This window comes from Carcharhinus amblyrhynchos, chromosome 20, assembly GCF_965287045.1.
Source record: "Carcharhinus amblyrhynchos chromosome 20, sCarAmb.v2.hapA, whole genome shotgun sequence".
Taxonomy (NCBI): Eukaryota; Metazoa; Chordata; class Chondrichthyes; order Carcharhiniformes; family Carcharhinidae; genus Carcharhinus; species Carcharhinus amblyrhynchos.
This window is the reverse complement of record NC_137343.1, coordinates 19,862,872-19,881,458: the sequence shown is the minus strand read 5'-3', so window position 1 is coordinate 19,881,458 and position 18,587 is coordinate 19,862,872. Positions and strand designations below refer to the sequence as shown.

The following is an 18,587-nucleotide window of genomic DNA, read 5'->3' as shown; positions in this document are numbered from 1 at the left end:
TGCAGAAAGAGACCATTCGGCCCATCGAATCTGTACCAACCACAATCCCACCGAGGCTATACCCCCATATCCCTACATATTTACCCACTAATCCCTCTAACCTACACATCTCAGGATACTAAGGGGCAATTTTAGCGAGGCCAATCAACCTAACCTGCAAATCTTTGGACAGTGGGAGGAAACTCGAGCACCCGGACGAAACTCACGCAGATACAGGAGAATGTGCAAACTCCATACTTTTGCTTAGGTCTTACTGGATAGTGATGAGGAAAAGGTTCCTTACTGAATTTTTCTCTCCTTGGTGTCCCATCTAGCTGCCGAGATGGAAACCAGAGATGAAGGTTTCTCACTACCGAGCAAATACTTCAAGTCAGCAGATCTCATCTCAGCAGATCTGCCTCAGGTCTAAAAGGGCTCTGTTAGACCCAATTTTCACTCTTCGGTAAGGGAGTTGGGATAGAGTCAGACTTGCCCACCTGAGGCAGCCACAGGGGCAGACAAATACTGAGGCGGAATGATTAGATGGCTTACTTTAGAAGCTTTTAGGTTCTCTGATCGTCACCCTCTACCCAGTCATTACCCCAGTGGCCCCTCCATAGCCAGTATCCGCCATGTGCAGACTTCAGGAGCATTGTGGAGGTGAAAACAAAATTCTAACACTCTAGATCACAGAATCGAGACCATTTGGCCGACACAAATCCCACCCATGTCCTATCCCAGTAACCCTATGTATTTACCCCACTAATCCCCCTGACATTAAGAGGCAATTTAGCATGACCAATCAACCTAATGCGCATGTGGTTGGACTGTGGGAGGAAACCAGAGCAGTGGAGGAAACCCATACAGACACGGGGAGAATGTGCAAACTTCACACAGTCTCCTGAGGCTGGAATTGAACCCCAGGTCCTGGTGCTGTGAAGCAACAGTGCTAACCACCATGCCACCCAGCTTTCACTTATAGACACTTGATAGTGAAAAAACCCCCAATTAATGAAATCCAATCAAAGTTTATAAATCTCAAGTGCTTAATCACTTATAAAAACAAACTTACATTCAGATTCCACATAAAGGACAGTGAACCTTTAATAGTTTCTTTAAACTGGCAGTCATAGTGTATATTCAGAATCCTGTGCTGAGATAATTGGGTCTTTTGAAATTCAGCCAAACATTCATAATGCCATAATAATAGTCACTGGAAAATTTTCACATAGATTTCTATTGAAACTGCATGATCAAATGGTAATCCTTTTCGTAACCTACACCAGATGACCTGTTAAACAAAGCAGTCCAAAGGGTTTTTCAAAATCTTACTGACAGATTCAGCCTGTATTTTCTATGTTTTAGGAGCACAAGAATTAAAAAAAACTTCAGATCTTGACAATTAAACTGATTTTATCTACACTTCAAGAGTGTCTATGTCTACTTTGTAAATGTATGACTCCCACACCACAGGTTAAGGCGCTTGAATCAGCCAAAATTGAGTCTGTTTGAACTCAACACCAAGTTCAAATGGCCCTATTGAGTTCAGATTTCCCGACCCCACCCTCTGAAAGTAAAAACTGAATCTGTCAGAAATGGGGGCAGGACTTTCACATCCATGGCCCATCTGCACATTTTAAATGTTTCCAAAGTCCGATCCCAAAGTCAAAAAATTGAACATTTCACTCAAACTATGCACTGGATCCTTTGAGTTTCAATTTCATTAAACACATTTTTGAATTTGGACTTAACTACTTTCAGTGCTCAAGAGATTAAATCAGAATTCGAAAAGTATTTGCTGTTGCCGGTAGTTTAAGTAAAAACTCAAGCAAAGTCACCACTCGTACCTTTGGATTCTGCAGCAGACAAAGGTATTTACAACGCTTTCTGCTCCAACAGGATCAGTGAACTTGAATTCAGAGTGTAGCGTGTTCAAGAATGCCTTTTTGCAATCCTTTCATTACATGCAGGGCGGACTTTTATTGGCACGTCTGCCCAAGTTTTGCACGATCCCACCCGAGGCCAACGGAGGATGCCGTTCTCCGAGCCCCACCCGCCCAGGGCGGGCGTGCTGGTAAAATTCTGGCCACAGTGTTGTTCGAGGCTGCCATACCCATCCGACTCTCTAAAGGGGTGGAGCCTCTAATTCAGCCCTTTAAAAATGTGTTGACTATGAGGAGAAGTTGAATAAACCAGGGCTGTTTTCACTGGGAGGGCGGAGGCTGAGGGGAGACCTGATAGAGGTTTACAAAATTATGAGAAGCATTGACAGGGTGGATAGTCAGAGGCTTTTTCCCAGGGTCGAAATGTCAATTACAAGGGAGTACAGATTCAAAATGAGATGCTGTGTACAGTTCTGGTCATCCCATTATAGAAAGCATACTATTAAACTAGGAAGAGTGCAGAAAAGATTTACTAGGATCTACTGGAACTTGATGGTTTAAGTTATGACCTAGCTATGGATAGACTAGGACAGATAGGCTGGGCGAATGGGCCAGGAAATGGCAAATGGAATTTAATGTTGGCAAGTGCGAGGTGGTCCACTTTGGTAGGAATAATGGTAGGAAGGATTATTACTTACGTGGAGAAAAACTGCAGCAGGCGACGGTGCAGAGGGACCTCGGGGTCCTTGTGCATGAGTTGCAAAAACCCAGCTTGCAGGTGCAGCAGGTGGTCAGGAAGGCGAATGGGATGCTGGCCTTCATCGCGAGGGGGATTGAATATAAAAGTAGGGAGGTCTCGCTGCGGCTGTATAGGGCATTGGTGAGGCCGCAGCTGGAGTACTGTGTGCAGTTTTGGGCGCCGTACTTACACAAGGATATTTTAGCCTTGGAGGGAGTGCAGAGGAGGTTTACTAGGCTGATTCCGGAGTTGAGGGGGTTGAGCTATGAGGAGAGGCTGAATAGATTAGGCTTGTACTCGTTAGAGTTTAGAAGAATGAGGGGAGATCTCATTGAGACGTATAAGATGATGAATGGGATGGATAGGATAGAGGTGGAGAGACTCTTCCCGCTCAGAAAGGATAGTAGGACTAGGGGGCATAACCTCAAGATAAAGGGGGGGGCGGTTTAGAACTGAGTTGAGGAGGAACTTCTTCACTCAAAGGGTGGTGAATCTCTGGAATTCTCTGCCCGTTGAAGTGGTGGAGGCTGCCTCGCTAAATATTTTTAAGACGCGGGTTGATGGGTTTTTGATGAGAGAGGGGATTAAGGGTTATGGGGAGAGGGCGGGAATGTGGAACTGAGCCACGACAGATCAGCCATGATCTTATTGAATGGCGGGGCAGGCTCGAAGGGCTAGTTGGCCTACTCCTGCTCCTATTTCTTATGTTCTTATGTTCTTATTAAGTGTAGGAGACTTAGGGGTGACTTTATAGAGGTCTACAAAATAACAAGGGCATAGATCAGTTAGACATTCAACATCTTTTCCCAAAGGTAGGGGAATCTAAAACTAGAGGGCATAGGTTTAAGGTAAGAGGGGAGAGATACAAAAGGGTCCTGAGGGACATTTTTTTCACACAGAGAGTGGTGAGTGTCTGGAACAAGCTGCCAAAGATATTAATAGAGGCGGGTACAATTTTGTCTTTCAAAAAGCATTTGGACAGATACATGGGTAAGATGGGTATAGAGAGATATGGGTCAAATGCGGACAACTGGCACTAGCTTAATGGTTAAAAAAAGGAGCAACATGGACAAGTTGGGCCTGTTTCCATGCTATAAATCTCTATGACTCTATGAAAGGGGGAGAGTTTAAGGGAGATGTGCGGGGAGGTTTCTCATGCAGAAAGTGGTGGGTGCCTGGAATGTGCTGCCAGAGGAGATGGTGGAAGAAGGAATATTAGTAATATTTAAGAGGCATCTGGATGAGCACATGAATGGGGAGGGAATAGGGGGATACGGACTGAGTAAGGGCAGAAGGTTTTTTTTTAGCTTAGTGAGGGCACCGTGAGGGCCAAAGGGCCTGTTCCTGTGCTGCACTTTTCTTTGTTCTTTGTTCTAAAAGCTCAATGTTGTGCATTAGGGCGTTGTTCGTGTAGACTCATTCAGAAAGTGTCAGGAAAAGCCCAATCCTAGAGGTTAACTGAAGCAGATTACTTTGACTGCTGTCCAGCATTCCCACTGTTCCCCATCCTTACAAAGTGTCTTGCAATTAATATTTACAAATAACGATAGCTCTTTGGATCAGACCTTGTGATTTCTAAGTTGGTCCGCGGTGTCCCAAGGTGTAGGTTAGATGCATTAGCCATGGTGAATGTGTGGGATTACAGGAATAGGGAGGGGGTTCGGGCCTATGTAAGATAGCAGACCCGATGGGCCAAATGGCTTCCTTGTGCCCATTAGAGATTCCATGATTACAATTTATTTAAATCAGGCTACTTTGCAAATGAAAGGAAATGATCAGAATTAATAAATCATAGAAATCATAGAACCCTACAGTGCAGGAAGAGGCCCTTCAGCCCACCGAATCTGCACCGACCACAATCCCACCCAGGCCCTACCCCCATATTCCCACATATTATACCCACTAATCCTTCTAACCTACACATCCCTGGACACTAAGGGGCAATTTCTTAGCATGGCCAATCAACCTAACCCGCACATCTTTGGACTGTGGGAGGCAACTGGAGTACCCAGACAAAACCCATGCAGATGCGAGGAGAATGTGCAAACTCCACACAGACAGTGACCTGAGCCAGGACTCTGGAGCTGTGAAGCAGCAGTGCTAACCACTGTGCTGCCGGGCCACCCAAAAAAAGACAACATTTATTTTCATTTATAAAAGGTCATTTTTTATAGTTAAGTTTGGCAAATTTGGAGTCAATTTACTTCTGTTTGCTGCTATTTTGCTTTGGCTGTGAAATCAAGTGTAAGATTTAAGTAAATTAATCATGTGATCTTGGTGGAGGGTAGAGACCCGGTCAGTGTGAGTATCTGCAGAAAGTGGGCCATGCATCATTAAACAGGATTGGCATATTACAGGATTGATCCAACAGTTTACCGACTTAGTGATTTTGCTGTAACAGACTCATCTTGGAGTGTTACATTGTTTAGAGGTCACAGGCACTTTGCTAGGGTGCTTAACAAGCTCTCCAATCTGTCGTCACCTCATTTGAAGGGAAATCTTTCCTGACTTTTCCTGTGTTCTCCTCCTCCAATACATTATATTCCCTTCAGCTGGAAGAGTGCAATGGATTTTTACCTGATGTCGTTTCCTGGTTATTCTACATTGTTCTGGTAGTCTCTTTAATATTTTAAGACACATTCTCCCTTCCCATTACTGTCCTTCCTTCCCCCAACCTCCACCTCTCCCAGTGCCAGTGATGGATCAAGGTTGGTGACACCAATCTGCCTCTGCTGTTCTGAGGCTCCAGAGTCAAAGCTATTGAGGCTGGGAATTGGACCCACATCTCCCAGGGTCATCCAGTATTCTAATATCAAGGTGGGGGCTGGGTGGGAGGATGGGGAATAGTCAGTTAGCTGAATTGGTTGGACAGCTGATTTGTGGTACAGAGCAACGCCAACAGTGCGGGTTCAATTCTCGCACCAGCTGAGGTTATTCATGAAGGCCCCGCCTTCTCAGTCTCACTCTTCACCTGAGGTATCCTCAGGTTAATTCGCCAGCAGTCAGCACTCCCCCCTCAAAGCGGGGAGCAGGCTGGTCATCTGGGACTATAGTAGCTTTTAGCAAAGCTACCAGGCTACTTCTCTGCTCGTAAATCTTCTCACCATGTCCATCATACTCTAATTTTTACTCTTCGATGACAAGTTCCAGATTTATATTATCAAAAGTCAATCTCTTATTCTGAGAATGAAAATAAATCAGATTGATAGCCACTTAATCCCCATCATGTCAGCCGCTTCCCAAACAGCTTATTCATTATGTCCTCTATTTAAGTAGCAGGAAATAATTAGAATTTTTTTTCTTTTTTTTGTGGGACATGAGCATCACTGGCTGGCCAGCATTTATTGTCCACCTCCCGGTTGCCCTTGGAGGGCAGTTGGGCTTCAACCACGTTGTTGTGGCTCTGGAAGCCAGACCGTCTAAGGACGGCAGATTTCCTTCCCTAAAGGGCATTAGTGAACCAGATGGGGTTTTTCCAACAATGACAATGGTCATCAATAGATTCTTAATTCTAAAATTTAAAAAAATTGTATACAAACTCCAGCATCTGCCGTGGCAGGATTCGAACGCAAGTCTCCAGAACATTAGTGAGTTTCTGGATTAATAGTCTAGTGATAATACCACTAGGCTGCTGCCTCCCCCTCCACAGCACAAGTCCAAATTTGTCCAAAAGAGCTGAAATAACATGACATGGAGCGCAGCGTCACAACCTACTTGCTGTACTGAAGAGTAAAATGTGTTCTCACCCGATTAATCAGCTGTTCTCCCGTCTCTGAGGCTGTGATAAGTTTGCAGAGAGCTTGCAATGCAGCATGGGGCAACCCTTTAAAACGAGAAATACAGCGTTACACATAAACATATGAATATCCTGTATCAACACAACAACTTACATTACACAAAGAAAATGGCCAGAATTTTACTGTCCCGCCCACCATGGGAAACAGGCAAGAGGCAAACCTATGGTTTTGGGGTAGCGAGGCTGTAAAAATCCCACCCATTGATTTATGTAAACTCAAGGGCATATTTAAACACCAAAATACATCCAGGCACAGCTACACATATAAACACGTGTGATTATATAACATTATAACACTCAAAACTTGTGTATCTATTCCATAGGTCATATGTCACAATATTTTACGTCACATCAAGGCATTCATTTGCACGAATTGGAAAAATTCTCTCCAGGAACAAGTTTAGCAGAGCCACAGGTCTTCAGATCCTTAACTGACTTTCCTTGAAACAAAACCAGGGTTAAAATCTTCAGTCTTGAGTAGCAATTAACCTCCAAATGAACTCTTCTGTGTTGAAGTAATATTCATTCGATATTATTGTCTTGAAGGAGTATATGCCTATACGTAATAAAACCTTGCATTTTATATGGTAAAATGTTCCTCTCCAGCAATGTCAATGACTTACCACAAGCAGGGGATATGCTAATATCTACCCAGCTGTCATTGTACCACATGTTAACATATTCAAATTTAATGTATAAGCACAGTGACATATGTATACACACATATGCAGAGATCATGTAAATATACAATCATGTATGACCTGATGGGCAGAATTTTCCATTCGGAAGACTATGTGCAGTGGTGGGCAGGAATGTTGACCTGATTCCCACTGGGCAGCAGGGTGGGTGAAGATCCACAATCTTTCGCTTCTTAGATATGTATCTGCAAGTAACTCAGCAACTGTGGGGTGGAGGGAGGGCAGGAAGTCACCCAACTCATCATTACCTCATGTCTCAAAGGTTCTGGCACCATGTTTAAAGGGCATTGAGAAGCACCTTCACACATTGCAGGTCAGGAACATCACATTACTCCACCAGATTCCTTGTGGCCACAGCTCATAGTGGAGAAGCCGGCTGATGTGAACAACCATATCCCGGAACGTACAATGGTGCCACTGGCATTGCCAATTGCATATCTCTGATAAAAGCCTCACTGGAGATACATCCACAAATAAGCAAATACTCACCATTCAATTCACCAGCTTCTTGACCCTATAGTGACCTTTCTGCTCAGGCCCTTGCTCCTCATGGCGAATCTGCGACAGGCCCTCCATCTCCACAATTCAATCAGAGCCATCACCAAAGTAGGGCTGCCTACAGCTTGCATCATCAGTGCCTCAGTGGAGGTGTGAATGAAGTGATCTGATACATTCATGTCCTTGACAGATTTTCCTCCATTTTAAAGCCAGCAGGCCAATACTAAGCCCTTCTATCTAGGCATGGCATTCTCAACCCACCCTTTCAGGTACAGAACATCTTAGATGTCCTTCCTGTTCATACATGAATAAGTATGGACACATCACTCTTTGACAAGAAGGATGAGAGCAAGAAGCCTCACTTGGACACGTTCTTGCTTGTCTCCACCACTGTTGACACTCTAGAAAGAGATCATTGCTTTGGTAGCAGAGAAAGACTAACCGCAAGGTCTCGTCCTGGGAGAAGAGGTCTAGGGTCAGCTGCCCTTCATCAACCATTCCTCCAGGAGGCACCTACCACCCTCTCTCCCTCCTCCCCGCCTCTAAATACATCTGATGGCACAGAATGAACAGCAGTTCCAGACCTTGTTGGGATTTCAATGTTATGAGATACATTTTGGAACAAACCCACTGCATTGCAGGCTTCACCACTGAGAGGAGAGCACAACTGAGCATCTGCAACACCCAGTTGGCTCCTAATTATTAGAGTGACCCTTTTGTTGGCCACTTACGCTAACCTTAGACTCCACCCACCCAAAAAGACCCCTCTCCCATATCAAGGATTCACGTGCTCAGTGCAAGAACAGTCCTGAGAAAATTGTACGCAAACCTTTTCAGGCATGCTGCACAACCTCCCCCGATCATCCACCAACTTTCCACCCACCATAGACCGTGCAGATATCACCATTCCTCTCCTTTCCTCCAACCCTGAACCTCCCACCATTGCCCTGGACCCCATACAGAAAGATAGAAGATAGGAGCAGGAGGAGGCCATTTGGCCCTTCGAGCCTGCTCTCCCATTCATCATGATCATGGCTGATTATTCAACTCAATTGCCTAATCCTGCTTTCTCCCCAGAACCTTTGATCCCATTCATCCCACCTCCACATGCCTTCCATCTCCTTAGATCCGACACCCGTTCCCACCCCCATTTCCATCTTATAGAATCATAGTCATACAGGTTTACAGCATGGAAACAGGCCCTTTGGCCCAACTTGTTCATGCCGCCTTTTTTTTAAAACCCCTAAGCTAATCCCAATTGTCTGCATTTGGCCCATATCCCTCTATACCCATGTAACTACCTAAATGCTTTTTAAAAGATAAAATTGTACCTGACCTGCAATTTTACCTCTGGCAGCTTGTTCCAGATACTCACCACCTCTGTGTGAAAAAACTGCCCCTCAGGACATGTTTGTATCTTTCCCCTCTCATCTTAAACCTATGCCCTCCAGTTTTAGACTCCCCTGTCTTTGGGAAAAGATATTGACTATCGACCTTGTCTATGCCCCTCATTATTTTATAGACCTCTATAATGTCACCCCTCAGCCTCCCATGCTCCAGAGAAAAGTCCCAGTCTATTCAGCATCTCTTTATAACTCAATCCATCAAGTCCCGGTAGCATCCTAGTAAATCTTTTCTGCACTCTTTCCAGTTTAATAATATCCTTTCTAAATAGGGTGATCAGAATTGCACACAGTATTCCAAGGGTGGCCTTACCGATGTCTTGTACAACTTCAACAAGAAGTCCCAACTCCTGTATTCAATGTTCTGAGCCATGAAACCAAGCATGCCAAATGCCTTCTTCATCATTCTGTCCACCTGTGACTCCATTTTCAAGGAGCTATGAACATGTACCCCTAGATCTCTTTGTTCTGTAACTCTCCCCAGTGCCCTACCATTAACTGAATAAGTCCTGCCCTGGGTTCAATCTACCAAAATACATCACCTCGCATTTGTCTAAATTAAACTCCATCTGCCATTCGTCAGCCCACTGGCCCAATTGATTAAGATCCCATTGCAATTGGAGATAACTTTCTACACTGTCCACTATGCCACCAATCTTAGTGTCATATGCAAAGTTACTAACCATGTCCCCTATATTTTCATCCAAATCATTAATATAATTGATAAATAACAGTGGGCCCAGCACTGGTCCCTGAGGTACGCTGTTGGTCACAGGCCTTCAATTTGAAAAGCAACCCTCTAGCTTCTGTCAAGTAGCCAATTTTGCATCCATTTAGATACCTCACCCTGGATCCTGTGAGATTTAACGTTATGCAATAACCTATTATGCATACCTTGTCAAAGTCCACCTAGACAACATCAACTGCACTGCCCTCATCTACCTTCTTCGTTACCCCTTCAAAAAACTCAATTAAATTTGTGAGATGTGATTTTTCACTCACAAAGCTATGCTGACTGTCCCCAGTCAGTCCTTGCATCTCTAAATACCTGTAGATCCTGTCTCTCAAAATACCTTCCAATAATTTACCCACCACAGATGTGAGGCTCACTGGCCTGTAGTTTCCAGGCTTTTCCATGTAGCCCTTTTTAAACAAAGGCACAACATTTCCCACTCTCCAATCTTCAGGCACCTCACCTGTGACGATCGAAGATTCAAATATCACGGTTAGGGGACCCACAGTTTCCTCCCTAACCTCCCACAACGTCCTGGGATATACTTCATCAGGTCCCGGAGATTTATCTCCCTTGATGCGCTTTAAGATTTCTTGACCTTGCCCCAGCCATTATCTGAGCCACCCATCTTGTCCCTGTCTGTAACCCCCCAGGTGAGACCTTCACCTAGCAGACTTCCACCATGGACCTGTCACCCTGCTGCATCCCACTTCCCCCTATGACAGTGACTATTCCCTCCAATCACCGGTACTGGGTCATCCTCTCTGAATTCCACTGTCGATACCACAAACCCTGCCAGCTACGACATTCCCTTCCCTTCCCAGACACTCCCCCACCCCCAGACACTCTCCCCCGCTTCCCCTGTCCAGCCCTGGTGCAGCGTATGATACAAGCACCTGAAATTTTACAGCGCCACTCTTAAAGGTAGGCAAAAGCAGTTTCTTTGTACCTCGACGTGACATTTGTCGGGTACATGTCATTTATACACCGACTGGAAATGGACCATTCTAAAAATCAGCTGGCGGGGAATGAAATTCCAGCGAGTTTGCCCTTTAATGAGCATTCGTGAGATGTAAATATGGTTCGTGCCACAGATCAGTAGGAATCCCCAGCCACCTTTAACCCACAATCAGGAGAATAGAATTCCAAACTAATTTCCTACCGACGGAACAGAGGGCACAATCTTACCAGAGGTTCACATTACGTTCCTGTTGCAGTGAAGTTGGGGAATTCATACCCAGCCAAATCCCCGTTCACTGCAGCAGGATGGGAAAATCCCACTGACATGAACAGCCGTAACATTCTGCCTTCACGCTAAATTTTGGGCCCTGCCTACCATGATTCCTGCTGCTGACAGGCGTGGAAAAGTTTTGTGACATTATTTATAAATACCCATTAAAAATACCTGGATAAACATATGATAATATTGGCTCAGACTATGATGTACTGTTTTAAGATAACAGGAATGCTATATCATGCACTGCGAACTGTATTATTCTGCTAAAGGGCAACTACACCCTTTAAATAGACCACAAAGTTCATTTAGGTAACTAACTGGAGCCTCAGTGCATTCAGAATTTAATTGTTGTTTGGTCAGGGAACATTGAACACTGAAGTGTGCTCATCTGTTACAGACGCTAAACGCCAACAGCATTTCCAAGTTATTTTGCATCTAAACAGAGCTCAGCTTCTCTGTATTCAGATCTGCTGGCTTGCAATTCTTCATGGCATTCCTTACATTGGTTAAGGGAAGCAGGGCTTTGTGAGGTGCAGTATTATGGTGATATATTTCAAATGTCGATGGAAATGGAAGGATTGCTTGCTAAAGTTGAGGAGTAATTGTAATAAATATCAAATTTTGAGATTCAATCTGTGTGGCAGTGAGGAAGGTAGTGCTATAACATTGGTGAATGCCTGTGTATGAGCGTATGTACACATGATGTGGAGATGCCGGCGTTGGACTGGGATAAGCACAGTAAGAAGTCTCACAACACCAGATTGAAGTCCAACAGGTTTATTTGATAGCACAAGCTTTCAACGCACTGTCCCTTCATCAGGTGAATGGGAGTTGTGTTCACAAACAGGACACATATAGACACAAAATCAATTTACAAGGTAATGGTTGGAATACAGGTCGTTACAGGTAATCAAGATTTAAAGGTACAGACAATGTAAGTGGATAGAGGATTAAGCGCAGGTTAAAGAGATGTGTATTGTCTCCATCCGGGACAGTTAGTGAGATATTGCAAGCACAGGCAAGTTGTGGAGGTTACAGATAGTGTGACGTGAAACCCAAGACCCTAGTTGAGGCCGTCCTCATTTGTGCGGAAGTTGGCTATCAGTTTCTGGTCAGCGATTCTTGGAGAACGCTTACTCGAAGGACAGAGGCTGAATATCCGTGGCTACTGAACTGTTCCCGATAGGAAGGGAACACTTCTGCCTGGAGATTGTCGAGCGGTGTTTGTTCATCCATTGTTGTAGCATCTGCATGGTCTCCCCAGTGTACCATGCCTTGGGACATCCTTTCCTGCAGCCTATTAGGTGGATAACATTGACCGAGTTGCAGGAGTATGTACTGTGTACCTGGTGGATGGTGTTCTCTTCCTGCTGGGGAACACTTCAGCAGTCATGGGCGTACAGCCTCTGATCTTTGGATAAGCATTCTCTAAGGCAGCCTTCACGACACACAACTCAGAATCGCTGAGCAGAAACTGATAGCCAAGTCCCGCACACATGAGGATGGCCTTAACCCGGATCTTGGGTTTCATGTCACACTATCTGTTACCCCCACGAATTGCCTGGGCTTGCAAGTCTCACTAACTGTCCTGGCTGGAGATAAACACATCTCTTTAACTTGTGCTTGACCCTCTCTCCATTCAAATTGTCTGTACCTTTAAGACTTGATTACCTGTAAAGACTTGCATTCCAACCATTATCTTGTAAATTGAGTTGTGTCTATATGTGCCCTGTTTGTGAACACATCTCCCACTCACCTGATGAAGGGGAGTGCTCTGAAAGCTTGTGCTATCAAATAAACCTGTTGGACTTTAACTTGATGCTATGAGACTTCTTACTGTATATACACACACACACGTAGACATATATATTTAACCCACATATAAATGATGGGGTAGATAAGAAGGTGACAGTAGATACAAAGCAATTTGTATATAAAGACAGCAACAGAGTTACAGCAACATATAAACATGTGGCACCATACAAGAATGCAACATTATATACAAATATAGTAATAACAACATGGCATTAAGAAAACAGTGCTGTACAGCCGAACAATAACAATCGATAATGTGGTGATGAATACGTATAAGACAAGCTGAAATAAACACTGCAATTTATATAAATGTGGGCATGCCATAAGGCATGCCGATAAGTTAAACACAGCAATGTATATAAGGGCAGCCCAGTTGTTTTTGTCATCCATCTTTTTTGTTACACCAGTTTCCTCTCTTTCTACGTTGAGACGTGGATGAGATATTTCAGTCTTCCAGTCCCATTCGACTATAAAAGTGATAGACTGATTTCCAGATTGTTTGATAACCTGTCAGCCCTGCTACACTGACAGTGCACACTTCTAATACACAATCAGAAATTATATACATATTTCTGCAAAACAATATATTAATAGCAATATATTTTTGCAGACATTCCCAAAGGCATTCATAATGCTGCTTTCTGAGATCTCTACAGACAACTCATTATTACTTGGCACTGTGACCTCCAAGGAATCCTCACTGATGCAAATACAAAGCTGCATTACATATATGTTTCTTTTTAAATTAAAGCACTTTTTAAAAGCAAATGTAATGCAGGGAAGGAATGTCGCAGTATGAGACAGCTCAATGCATTTCTCAACGTGTAATAGCACTGGCAGTGTAATGACTCCACCAACAACCATAGAATCTTAGACTCATAGAATCCTACAGTGCAGAAAGAGGCCCTTCGGCCCATCGACTCTGCACCGACCACAAATCCTACCCAAGTCCAACCCCCATATCCCTACATATTATGCCCACTAATCCCTCTAACTTACACATCCCTGGACACTAAGGGGCAATTTCTTAGCATGGCCAATCAACCTAACCCACACATCTTTGGACTGTGGGAGGTAACCGGAGTACGCGGAGGAAACCCACGCAGACACAAGGAGAATGTGCAAACTCCACACAGACAGTGACCCGAGCCAGGAATCCAACCCAGAACCTTGGAGCTGTGAAGCAGCAGTGCTAACCACTGTACTACCGTGCCACCCCTTAGAACCACAAAGGATAGGATTTATATTAATATATTATAATTAAAATTAAATAATTCTATCAAAGAGCACTTTGGGAAATGCAATGTACTAGGTCAGCCACAAATGCTAGCCTTTCTCATGACTGAGACTCCAGATCCCTTTCCGTTGCCTACAGTTCCACAATTAAGGTCTACAGATGCCCGCTCTCCCCCACCTACCACCTTTCCCATTCCACCCTCACAAGCATAACAATTTGGCTATTTGATTTGAGTCAGATACAGTAATAGAAACATCAGTGCTAGTTCTATATCTGTCAAAGTTATCCACGGAGTTTAAGGAACACAAAATAGAAGAATCCCAGCTTTTGATCATTGGTCCGTACTAAATTTCAACTAGATTTGTGGAACATGCCAATTTATCCTGCCAGGCAAGCATAAATGAAGTTTAAAACAAAATCAGGCTGTTCCAGTCGTCTATTCAGCAACAGCTGTTAGAAAAGACACATCTGTGGACATCGGGCAATGACAAAATCAGCTTTGCCTGTTTAGTCCTCCCCCACTGTTGAATACTGTGCAAACACTAACAGGCCTCAAACCAAAAAACAAGTACTTGGGTAAAGTACCAGAGGGGAAACCTGTGGAACAGCATCCCACCAGGAAGTCAATGAGTTTAAAAAAGGTGGAGTGAAGTGACAAAATTGGTGGAAAAAGGAATCAGTATCCCTACTATGCAGAAGGAGGCCACTTGGCCCATCGAGTCTACATCGACCACAATCCCACCCAGGCCTTATTCCCGTAATCCCGCATATTTATCCTGCTGATCCCCTGACGCTAAGGAGCAATATAGCATGGCCAATCAATCTAATCTGCACATCTTTGGACTGTGAAAGGAAACCGGAGCACTTGGAGGAACCCACGCAGGTACGGGGAGAACTTGCAAACTCCACACAGACAGTGACCCCAGGCTGGAATTGAACCTGGGTCCCTGGCACTGTGAGGCAGAAGTGCTAATCACTGTGCCACCATGCCGCCCCAAGAAAACCCCACTCTCGTTGAACTTTGCAATGCTGTCAGTAATTAGGATTTTGCACAGACGTGAATAAGGGTCTGGCTGGGCTTTGCAATGGTCGTTCCCCTTCCTGATCTGAATAGGTGAGCACGCAGAGAGCTAGGCCTGCACTTCACAGTAAGTTTCTGAATGAGCTGCAGGTTGTCATAAAAAGGGGAGAGCTTATGGTGGCGGCAGAAAAATGGATCCATTTTTCACAATAGTCACTGGGGACAGTTGGGCAATATCACTCTCTGGGGTTCTAAAGATTTGGATGTTCAAAGGAACCTTTTAAATTCTTTCATGGGAAGTGTCGCTAGCAAGGCCAGCCCATCTGTTACCCATCAGTAATTACCCTTGAACTAAATGACTTGCTAGGACATTTGGGTGGCACAGTAGTGGATAGCACTGCTGCCTCACAGCTCCAGAACCCAGGTTCGATTCTCGGCTTGGGTCACTGTCTGTGTGGAGTTTGCACATTCTCCCCATGCCCTGTGTCTGCATGGGTTTCCTCCAGGTGCTCTGATTTCCTCCCACACTAAAAAATGTACAGGTTAGGTGGATTGGCCATGTTAAATTTCCCCTTAGTTCCAGGGGGACTAGCTAGGGTAAATGCATGGGGTTACAGGGACAGGCCCTGTGTGGGATTGTGGTCAGTGCAGACTCAATGGGCCGAATGGCCTCTTTCTGCATTGTAGGGGTTCTATGATTCTATTCTATGATTTATGAGTTAACACATTGCTGTGGGTCTTAAGTCACAAGTCCATACGGACACAGGAGCAGGAGTAGGCCATTCAGCCCACTGGACCCACTTCACCATTCAACTAGATCATGGGTGATCATTTAGCTAAACACCACTTTCCCACACTATTCCCATATCCCTTGGTGTCATTCATATCCAGAAATCTGAACATACAATGACTGAGCTTCCACAGATAGAGAATTCCAAAGATTGATCACCCTCTGAGTGAAGAAGTTGCTCCGCCATGGTCTCTGCCAAGGTGGAGTCCATGTGAAACATGAGCTCTGCGTTGACCATTGGAACCAAGCACACATCCTCCTCCACTGAAAGTGGCAGCTCTCATGAAGACGCAGCTTTGGGAAGAGAATCAGGGGCTCCTGGGTTTGCACTCAGGCCAGAAAACCCTCAGACAGACCATCGCTTCAGGAGGTCACCGTCATTGTGAGGGATGGATGAGGCACCTTGTCTTACTGCTAGGTGCACGTCCATCAGTGATGAGCAGAAAGGTCCAAACATTTCTCACACTTGGTGGGAGAGCCGCCTGTCACCTCTGTGGGTCCTCTCAGGGTCCTCCAGACAAGAGCTCCTTCACCCCTCTACCAGTGACCTTGGCCTCTAGAATCATAGAATCCTACAATGCATTTGGCCCATCGAGTCTGCATCAAGCACACTCACATCCAGGTCCTACCCCCATAACCCCATGCACTTACCCTTGCTAGTCCTCCTGACACTAAGGGGAAATTTGGCATGGCCAATCCACCTAACCCACACATCATCGGGCGAGCTGAGATGATAAGGAGTACCCAACCATGGTGCTGGGCTTCCCTCGCAGGCAATACCTGCTCAGGCCCCACAGGCCAGAGAATAACTGCCAAGGGAGAATACAACAGCAGAGCCAGCAGACTGCCTCCAAAGATACTGCCAGTGAGGGAGGTAGGTGGAGGGGTGGGGAGGGGACCAAGAGCACCCAGAAAAGTAAGTTTAAGGCATCTTGAATGCAACAGGACCTTCACACAAGTGACATTATTCCCTTCAGCATTGTAAACTTTCCTTACTGTGTGAATATTATTATCCCATTCAACATTGTAAACTTTCCTTACAGTGTGAATATCATTATCCCATTCAGCATTGTAAACTTTCCTTATTGTGTGAATATTATTATCCCATTCAACACTGTAAACTTTCCTCATAGTGTGAATATCATTATCCCATTCAGCATTGTAAACTTTCCTTACTGTGTGAATATTATTATTCCCATTCAACACTGTAAACTTTCCTCATAGTGTGAATATCATTATCACATTCAGCATTGTAAACTTTCCTTACTGTGTGAATATTATTATTCCCATTCAACACTGTAAACTTTCCTCATAGTGTGAATATCATTATCACATTCAGCATTGTAAACTTTCCTTACTGTGTGAATATTATTATTCCCATTCAACACTGTAAACTTTCCTCATAGTGTGAATATCATTATCACATTCAGCATTGTAAACTTTCCTCATAGTGTGAATATTAGCACCAAAGTACGTGGGCAGGAGTTTCTGGTCGCACCTGCCCCGAGACCAGAAATTTCCACTGGAGATCAATGGACCTTACACTGGTCTGTTAAATTGTCTGCCCTGCCCGTGAGGATTTCCACAGCGGGTGGAACCGCAAAAATTAACTCATTAATGCTTGCTTTTTGTTACTTTACACAATGAGATAAAGATTGTTTTAATGGTCTGAGTATTCTTAATGCTTACCATAGGTGCAGGGCAAGGCATAGGCTGTGAATGGACTTTGGGGACTTGGGATGGCTCGTCACAAATGTCTGGCTTGTCCCTCTGTCCCTGGCGCCCTAAAGGTTTTCATATCTGCTTCCACATCCTCACTCTGTGCCCGCCCGGGCTCCTCGTCAGATCCATCAGTTGAGTCATCCTCCATAGCATGTGGATCTGTTTTGTCTCCTCACCCTCCAGAGGGTACCCCCTTGCCAAAGCCAGACTGTGCAGAGCGCAGCTCAGAGTAGCCTATAACTAACACCCCAAAGATATTGCAATACTTCCCCTGATCTGAGCCTCAGTTTCAGCAGCCCAGTGGTCCTCTCGACTACCACCGCTGTGGAGGGCATGACGTCTCCTCCATTTCTATCCTTGTGTGCTGGAGTGACATCACAAAGCACCTTTTCCGGGACCTCGGAACCTTCCACCCAGACGGCCTGGTGGCGACAAACTGCCTTGGCCTCTGGGAGTGTCGCAGGATGTAGGCATTGTGAGTTGCCAGGGTAATGGGCACAGAATTATGGAACCTGTGTCTTGTCATCACAGAAGATCTGAACTCAAATATCATTGAGTAGAACCCCTTTCAGTTCAGGAAACAGCTCACCCACAGGCACCTCAACAGCCACACAAGTGCAGATAATGGCACCCTGGGTGCAAGAGAAGCCAATCACCATGAAGCTGTTGCCTATCTCATTTCGTTGTCCGGTGATGAATCAGTGGCGTGACCCGTGTAAACAGAACGTTGAGCTTGAAACAACTGTGGGCAGCTGACCAGGGAATACCACATAAAGGGGGTCTTAGCAGCATCACATCTGTGTTACCCATGACCTGAGAGTGCTTACTGGGGAAATAAGCTGGAAAATTTTCCCTGCTCTAAACTTGTAACTAACTTTGGAGTGTTTGAAAGGGAACATTGCTCCTTTCACGGGCACACTGTGTAATGTAATGAATGCTATGCAGCGTTGATTATTTTTAGATTGTTTTGGAACAACACTATGACTTGTACATTGAGTCATTTCTTTTCTTGCAGAATTGCTGCTCTTCATCTGTC

The 18,587-nt window shown here is 44.8% G+C and overlaps 1 protein-coding gene across 2 annotated transcripts in view; it reads right to left on the bottom strand.

Annotated features, from left to right (window-relative positions):
• ttc28 (tetratricopeptide repeat domain 28) overlaps window positions 1-18,587 on the bottom strand; it is a 723,607-nt gene that overhangs the window by 29,306 nt on the left and 675,714 nt on the right. For both annotated transcript variants that reach the window (XM_080208201.1, XM_080208202.1), the window contains one exon: window positions 6,348-6,424. In XM_080208201.1, coding sequence (XP_080064327.1) covers window positions 6,348-6,424 — 77 coding nt within the window. The remainder of the gene's footprint in view (window positions 1-6,347; window positions 6,425-18,587) is intronic.